This window comes from Limulus polyphemus, unplaced genomic scaffold, assembly GCF_000517525.1.
Source record: "Limulus polyphemus unplaced genomic scaffold, Limulus_polyphemus-2.1.2 Scaffold389, whole genome shotgun sequence".
NCBI lineage: Eukaryota > Metazoa > Arthropoda > Merostomata > Xiphosura > Limulidae > Limulus > Limulus polyphemus.
In genome coordinates, this window is record NW_013665999.1 from 2,837 (window position 1) to 12,301 (window position 9,465).

The 9,465-nt window shown below is 28.2% G+C and overlaps 1 protein-coding gene across 4 annotated transcripts in view; it reads left to right on the forward strand.

Moving 5' to 3' along the window:
* The first annotated feature begins 551 nt into the window (after positions 1-551).
* Positions 552-9,465, forward strand: part of LOC106457902 (RAB6-interacting golgin-like) — a 28,280-nt gene continuing 19,366 nt past the window's right edge. For 2 of the 4 annotated variants that reach the window (XM_022383965.1, XM_013917350.2), the window contains exons 1-4: positions 554-861; positions 2,487-2,661; positions 4,818-4,919; positions 6,883-7,023. In XM_022383965.1, coding sequence (XP_022239673.1) covers positions 2,498-2,661; positions 4,818-4,919; positions 6,883-7,023 — 407 coding nt within the window. In that variant the 5' untranslated portion in view covers positions 554-861; positions 2,487-2,497. Of the gene's footprint in view, positions 862-2,177; positions 2,662-4,817; positions 4,920-6,882; positions 7,024-9,465 lie in introns of all 4 variants that reach the window. The other 2 variants (XM_022383964.1, XM_022383966.1) reach the window with 2 other exon arrangements.

Here is a 9,465-nt window from a genome sequence, read left to right on the forward strand (position 1 = left end):
ATTTTTATTTAAGAAAGGACTTGTGTTGCTAAAGTTTCATCGGAAATAAATTATTCGGGAGATCAACTAACGACCAGAGACATAACACTATGTAAATATCTATGTATATCCCTTTAGAGCATATATAGTTGAAAATCCATGTAAAATTCGTAAAATCTGCTGCAAATTTGTTCTCCTAGGCCCCAAAACTTTTTAAATATATGGCAATAAACTCTCGACTTTCGGACACAAGAAAACTGTGATTTATGATTATTAAATCAGTTTTCAAACGGGCAGTGAAGTTCTGGACGAAATCACTGGCAGCTACTGCTTGATTCATTGATAAGAATAATTCGGCGTGCTATTTGAAGAGCATGTTGTTGTTCTCGGAAGAATATCAGACAAAAGTACCTAATATCCACTTGACTCAATGAGTCCCTGGGAAAGTTAAAGTTCGGAACTGGATTCAGCAATGCTATGTTCAACTACAGAGAGAAAGAAAAAATCTGTGAACTTTAAATTAAAAGGAGTGGTAAACATGTAGTACAGCTTGATACTACAAAGTCGACAAGCTGTACTTTTATTCATGTGAAAAAAATTATTGGTTATCTTTAATTTCATCTTTCCTCATTACAGTTTCTTCTCCTCTGTCTAATGTGTAGTATTCTCAATGGTCGTACCACGAGTGGAGCGAAGTAAGATCAATTGGCCTGTGAACACTTCGGGGTAACTTAATACGTATCACGTATTGAGCAGCTGAGTTTACTAAGTCATCTAGGGAGAGAGCAAGTTAGAATTAATTCTTAAATTATATTATATTTTATAATTGCCTCTATTAAATCCAAATACGAAGTTAAGGAAAGAAAATTTGTGGAAGATTTGGTATGTTTATGAATTGATGACTTTCATTTTACAATTATAAGTTAACTTATACTATTGTTACACTTGTCCTAAAACATTAGCATTAGGCTTATCAGTGTCACTATTAGTATTAGTAATACATTTTTAAAAACACCAAATTTTTTATCCACCTTCTTAGGAATTTTAAAGAATTAGAAGATATATATTAATTCTATTTTATCTTTAGTAATCTTTTAGTTCTGAGTTTATAATTATGGAGGTGTAGCTTTGCGTATGTTTCCGAAAGAGACAAAACATTTGTTGTTTATGAAAGTACCGTAACTATTTGCTTTAAAATATTTTGCTTGTAGTCTTACGTAACTAAATTAGTTTAGTATGAAATTGTAAAAAAAAATAAAAAAAATCGTATTTAAACTGATATTTAGGCGAGGTTAAATTAGTTCATGGACTAGCGTGGTGGAATGAAAGTTAACTTTATTAAGGAAGCCCAAGTTAACTTCATAATATTTGATGTGGTTATGAATGTGATAATGATATGACGTTATATTTTTAACGACTGTAGTATAAACAATTGACAAATAAGTCATGCTGATATCATTATCAGTTTAATGTTGTGTTTAATCTGTGGCAAAATTATATATATTTTTTATATTAAAAATATAACAGAAGAATATATTGTTATAGCTGCTAGTCTATACTTTATATTTAAAACACTCCACAGAGAGAATCAGATTATGTAGAAAAATTAATACTAAAAGGATTGTTCATCTACGATTAAAAACTTACTTGGAAGGTCAGTTAGAAAACTTGAAAGGATGTTTTCCTCAGTTTTTATCTTAGCTTTTATACAGTTGTAAGGCAGATATTGTGTTCAGTATGAGTGTCAAGAGAGGTTTTAACACCTATGCTAGAAAATATTTGAAAATTTTTTGCATGCCAAGATTTGTTTTGTACTAAGAGATTATTCCATGTGCTTTGTTGAAATTTATGCACTGACATCTTTTAGCCCTGAAGAAGCTACAAAGTCAGTTAAAATAAACGTTATTTTATAATTATCTGGAGTGTGAAGGTAATTTTTATTTAACTTTATCATTGAAATATGCACTAACAAATTTTGTCATTGAAAGGATGCACAGGTAATCATTGGATTTCAGATTTTAAAGTCATCATAATGAGATTTAGAAGAATAAACAGTTTAGTGATTATACTGATAAAGCATGTTCTTAGGAAAATAATATATATATAATTACATCTGTTATAGAGAGATTTTAACTTTTAAAAATATTTTAGGGATTTTAAACAGCATTGTTATCATACGAGTTTATATATTTTTTTAGGGAGATCTCTTCCACCTTTATAAAGAGAAATCAAAACATGAAAATAAACATATTTCAAATATTTATGGATTAATGGATTTAAAAAAAATCCAAGTAAAAGAACACTAGAAACTTATTATTGGACCTTACAGTGTAAATGTAGATCAAGAAAAAGTGTTGGTCAGTCTCATGTCATCCAGTCAACATAGTTTATCATTTGTGGAACATACCAGCCAACCAATGATTAATACATGTTTTTTAAAAAAAGAAAATACATCCCTTCCTGTCCGGGAGATTAATGTGCATGTAAACTAAAATCTGATTTTCCAGAAACATGAAAAATGACTACTGTCCTTTGTGTTAACACAGACAATCAGACTTTTGATTTTGTTGATCAAGAAAGGAATATAAATAAAAATATTGATAATGATGAACTTGGAGAATCTGTGCTTTTCCATAAGACCACTGCTCAAGAAGAAAAACATGAGCCTGCCATTCCTATGAGGTATGTTTTTTTTGTTAAATGTTTAATAGCTTTTCTGCATTGCATAATTTTAAATATTGTATAGTATTTATTATATTGTTTGGATGTAACAAACTCTAAATGTGTTTACATGTTCTTACGCAACTATTATAAAATAAATTATTAAGAAGAAGAATTCATCATAGCTGTGAGCAAAATATCTATATTGAAGTACAAGTATTGGAATATTTCATTACTGGTGGGATACTATTATAATACTCCAACGTTTTGAACAACAAAATAAAGTTAACATAAGCCTGAAAATTACAGTCTAAAGCAGTAAGTGTGGACTTATAGCAATCAACAGTAAAGCCTTATCATACTTTGTAATTAGCAAAGTTAAGAATGGAAAGGTGATTTTGGTTTTGAAATTATGTGAATTTCATGTTTTGATGTTTTGAATTTACAGTTAAGAAGATAGAGCCCAAATGCAAGTTTGCAAAATTAAAAATGTGTTGCCAACATATTGTGTGTAAAACAATGGTTTAAAATCAGCTAGACAATTATTAAGTCACGTTTTCTCATGATAAGAACAAAGAACTGCCCATAGCTAGATCATCAGTTTGGTTAAAGATTTTTTTAACAAACTAAAAATGTGATTTTTAGAATTTCTTAAGGACTAATCTGAGGAGACCATTAGCAGTGTATGCATTTTGAAAAGCAGTCTATGACTAAGTCTAATGTTTCATTCAAAGTTATGTTGGTATACAGTGAAATAACATCAAAACATTATAAGCAAATATAAGATTTTTGATAAGGGTTCATAACTTGAAGATGTTATTAAGAATGTGTCATGAAGTTAAGTCAGTTAGAAAATTGTCAAAACCTTGCCAAATTTTGTGCTTGTATATTAAAGACAACATTTCTGAATGAAGTATCTTTGTGGGTATTTAGCAAAACAAATATTAGGCCTAGATTTGAGTCAAAAATTCTCATTTTTTTCCTGAATAGTGTTAACAATAATACAATGTTGATAAAATTAATCTTATTCATAATAACATTTTTTTTTGTCTGGGTACGAAATGATTATGTCCTTGTTTCTTTTGTAATTCTAACAAAGCAGAAAAATGTTCCGTAAAAAGATTGTGACAGTGGAAAACAGAACTAGACATATATTAAGACTTATCTTTGATGATTTCTTTGAGTAAGACCTCAAATGGTTCTAGAAAATAAAATTTTTAAAGTTTCTTTGGCAGTTAAGCAAAATCAAGATCTTGTTTTTGACTATCTGTAAAATTAAAATCAGTGAAGTTAAAGATAATATCACTTGGCTGATTGAGAAAATAACAACCAATCCTTTACCTTGCAAAGACAGTGAAATTGTTTTCAAATGTTTTGATCTGACACAATTAACCAGAATAAAATGTTTCTTCAAAGTGGAATGTGGCATGATGGAAGTCAGTGAAACATTACTTATTTTAGGTCAAGAATTTAATTCATTTTTGAGTATTTTTCTTTAGTTTTTTTATTTAATTTGAAAATGAGGCTAAAGGAAGCTACTCTCCTCAACGATCTATAATTCATATACCGTGTCATCAGTCTGTTATTATTATTAATAATTTATTACACATACTCTTCTGAAGGCAGGAAGACTAGAAGGGAAAATCTTCTGTATAAAGGTATTGTTTCATCACATCAGGAAGTCCCTTGTGGATTTGAATTACTTTGTATGTGCTGTTAATTACTTTGTATATATGGTCATTGTGCTTACACACACACACACATGAAACTTGCCCATTTTCTTTACATGTCATCAGATTTCCTCTACTAAAGATAACATCATCAACTAATTAGAATGTATGTGCATGTATAAACCGTATTGTAGATTGCTGAGTAAATTAATAAACAACCAAGTTCTTTGTTATAGTAATTAAACAGTTTTCAGTCAGTGTTTTAAAGTTTTATGTAAACTAATATTGTAGGTATATCACAGGTTAAGACAGTTTATTCATTATGAAGTGCTGAGGACTTGATTTCTTGAGTTATAATAATGATTCAGTAGAACCTTGCAGTTAATTTACTACAGTAGCAAGAATAACATTTTTAAAGTGCAGTAACTATTATGATATAAAATTTAAAAGAACTGATGCATATAATTTCTTTTATGATGTTACTATATTTACTCATTTTTGGTGTAGAAATGATGTAAAGACTCTGGAGGCTGTTAAACAAAAACAGAAGCAACTGGAGCAAGAAAATGCCTGCCGTAAAGCTTTATTGGCTAAAGCTGTTATAGAAAGGTGTGTGTGAATGTTAAATGTTTGTTCCCTGGGTTTTTTCTGGTACAGAGAAGTGATTAATGTAATACAAATGAATATATGTAGTCTAAATAAGAATTTTGATTTTTTTTTCTTATTTATCTACAGTTAATTCCACAGAAAATACATACCATAGTACTTACAGAAATCTGGGTCAAAAATGAAGACTAAATTTATATAATATAAAGGGGTATAAAAATACTATACAGTTAGAGATTATAATAAATCTGGAGGTACTTTAGTATTTGTAAGCAATGAAATAAATGCACAAGAAGAACCTGTTGAATTTAATACAGCTGAAGTAGTAAACATACAATGCACATATAAAAAAAATTCAGTGTTATACCAATTTATAGATCTCATCAATATAATATACAAGATTATATTAAACAATTTAAACAATTTTAAGTGACAATAAAATGAAAAATGTGTACATTGTATGAGACAAATATAAATATTGTATCTGAAGAGAATGATTTAAAAGAATATAAAATGTTAGCTGCTTTTGGCTTTTATCCTTGTATTCAAACTACTACTAGAGAACAGTCAAATGCATGTCTTAATCATACTTATATTTGAACAGATAAAATAGATTCTATACAAACAGCAGTCTTAAATACTAGGATAACAAGACTACTTTACCACAGCTCTAAAAAACTCATTTAATGAATAAAATTAAGTATAATAATGAATAAGTAGGAATAAATTATAAAAAACATTGATACGAAAACAAATAATTGATTTTAGTAGTATCTTTCAAAAGTTGAACATACAAGATGCATATAAATATTTTATTACAAAATTAGAAAATATAATTGAATCACTTATGAGGTATGTAGAATTTAATAGCGAGAAAAAAAGTTAAAACCATGGATGATAAATGGATTATTAAAATCTACTCAACATAGAAATAAAATGTATAGAAATATAAAAAAATTACCAACCTATAATGAATTGGTTGATTTAAAAATTATAGAAATTATTTAAGTAGGTTAATTAAACAAACCAAAATAAAGTAGTATGAACAAAAGTAATCTACAGTAAAATTAATATTAAAAAACAATAGGAAATAATAAATGAGATAACAGGGAAACACAATGCATTGAAACATTTGAAAGCGTTTTGGTAAAGAATAAGCATATTACGTTTTCTGAAAAACCCATATTTCTATATTTTGAGCTGAATTTAGAAAAGAATTAAAATTTAAAACTAAAATTTCTATACATTTGGTAAACTTTTATAAATAAGCATTTGGCAGTTACTAGTATATAATATCTTTAGTGACGTAAATCACTAAGCATTTTCACAGTTTTGAATTTAATGTTTTTGGTGATTTTAAAGAATTTTCATAGAGCTGTAATTAATGTTTTATGTCAGTATTTTTTGTCATTATGTATTTATATAAATATCGCTTATGAAGTAATAATAATACTAAGTAGAAACATTTATTCAAAACCAGATAGTCATATTTCAGTAAGAATAATGAGACTCCAAATTCTGTAATTAAAAGCAATATTTGAACCACATTATTTCATTAATTCTTGTATACTTAATTAATTCTTATTATCACTTAATTAATTCTTATATACTTAATTAATTCTTATTATCACCTAAAAGAAAGGGATGAAAGTTTTTGCTTTGTTTTAAAGTATAATTAATGTTGAAAAGGTAATTAAAAAATGGAACAACTTCTGCACACTGAAACATGAGGTTTTCAGTTTATTGTGAAATTTTAAAATTAGTTATATTTGTTGTATATGGTATTAAAGTAAAACTTGATTTATAATAAAGACAGTTCCTTTTGAAGGTACTTTTCATAAATATTTTATTCTAGTATATTGAATAGTTTTTGGATCTTAAAATTCTTAATTTTAAAAGGATTTCAATCAAAAGTATCTTTTCAAGATACTTGTAAGAAACCTCAATATTTTTTTCATTGATACAGAAAATGTAAGACTATAGCAGAAGTGCAGAAACTATCTGAAATCCAGAATGAATTGGCACACTTGGATTTAATGTTAAACAGTGAAGTAGCTGCTCTGAGAAATCGGATAGAAGCAGCAAGCTTCGAGTTCAATGAAGCCCAGTAAGTTCTGTGTTTTCATTTTATCAAGAATATAGTGAACTACTTGTTTTGATTACCAGAAGCAGCGATTTCATCAGATATTTAAATACATTTTTCTAAGCTATTTATTATTCACCAAATTGCTTTAGTTCCTTCCTATCCATATGTTTTTTGGTTATAGGGGCCATAATAAGCCACACAAAAGTTTAAACAAAACTATTATCAATATTGCCATTGATCCCACTAATTACCTGATAAGGTTCCCTATGTGTTTTGTGTAGAAAATGACTCCACTTATTTTTTTTGGTTAGTGCTTTCTTGAGTGCTGTAAGAGGAAAAAACATATATCTAATTAAAATGATGCCATATGTGGACTCTACCAATGGTGAATGACATAAGAGCAAGTCAGTAATTTGAGGTTAATCACTGTTGATGTGACATGAACAACAGTAACAAAACTGTTCATTTGGACATTAAACATAACACATGTAGTTGTTTTGGAGTACTGGATTGGTAACATGTATAAAGCCTCTGAATATTATCAGAAAAATATTTGAAAATTAAATCAAGTAAAAGAAGATTCTCTCTCACATAATGTTGTTACTAAACAGTGACAAGGGTTCAGAATCTAATAATTCAAATATAAAATTAAAAATATTGCTTTTATTATCAATCCAAAAACATTAATTTGCAATAGCCTGTTTTTGATATTTTTAAAATTGTTGTGAATCATCTGTGATAGTGTAGATTATTTCAGAAGTTTAAAAAATGTGGGTATTGTAGCCCAGTTTTTAGCATTACAAGTCCTTAAACTTACTGTTGAGCCTCTGAGGAGTGATAAGTGTACTCTTATCTATTTGGTATTAATGTAAAAATAATGTAAGAAGTGTGTGGTTAATTTGTTTGGTGGGTGTGTTTTTTCTTCAACTTTTATTTTTGTTTATAGTTACATTTAGTTTGGTATGGACACATAATTACCTTGATTTAATTCTGCTGTATTATCTCCATCCACTGGTGAGTCTCATTTCTTGTAGGTAAATCTTCATTTCCTCTGTAATAAGCCCATCAAGTTATTGATTTCATTAAAATGGGGGCAATATGTGTCACTGCAAGGAATTTGGAGAGACAGTTATTTTTTGGATGTAAACTGCTTCCTAGCTTAAAATGAAGTATGACACTTGATTAGCCCTTTCCACACGGGTCAAAGGCCATGTCATCTCGTTTGTTGACTCGCATTCAAAATTTTATTGAATTACTATTTCATGAATCTATGTCAATAACTTTGGTATCAAACTGTAGATTATAATCCAAATTTTAGTATTATACATTACTCAGTTTTCTAAACATTAAGAAAACAGTTAAACATCAATTTTTGTGTGTCACGTGGTATGTTAATGCAGCACTAGTTCAAATTAGATGTTTTTGATGTCAAAATACTACGTCTATAGTTTCGTATGAATTAGGAACTCAAATTACTGATATTGACAAGTTAGAATATTAAATAAGAACCTCTTATCTTTTCAGTTTGCTAAGATATTGCTTATGTAATAAATCAAATACAGTGGCTCCCTGCCCACCTCTTTCCAATTTTGGAAACACTCCCTTATATACACTTCTATATATGACATGAATAACCAGTTGAAAGCTCAGAATGTCCCCCTAGTGGCTTTCTCAGTCATTTTAAATTGTTAGGACACCATCTCATTCTTTTGAACTAAGATTTCAAGGAGGTAGGTTGTGTCTTTAGTCTGCTCGAAATTTAATATTTTTCTTAGACTGAAATACAGCTTAGTTACTAAGCTTGGTAAATTATAGTGGAATTCAGTGGAATTGATATAGTAATTTATGGTTTTTTGGTTATTCAACTGTATATATATAAGACCTAAAAAAAATTATTTCATTTTATATCCTCTACGTGTTAAATTTTAAAAGGCTTAGCAACCTACATCAAGCAGCAAAGGTTGTAACTAGAAGAGATAATTGTTTGCTTACTTATTTATTTACTGTTCTATGTTTTAAGAAAAATAAGTTTAAGAACTTATTTCTAAATAGCAATAATTTATATACATATATAATGTATAATAATTGAAATGTTACTGTATTTTACAAAATACTAGTCTACTAAACCACAGCCAAGACAAGTCACTTTGTAAAGACTAAAGGTCAGTTTTATATTATTGGATACGGTAACATGAGTGCACATGTGCCGCATTATTGTAACTTCTATATTGTTAGCTAGGCATGTCTGAAAGCTCAATATAATAAAAATAATAAATATATATAAATGTATAATGTTATGAGATTTAAGCTATTTAGTCTAAATATTTATATTTTGTATTATAATTTGTCATTCTAGAATGAAAGAGGCATAATTTTATTTATTTTCTTAATTTTTTGTTGTTTGGTTACGTAGTATTGGTCTAAATCTACCGATCCCGTAGAGAGATTGTTACTGAAATAACG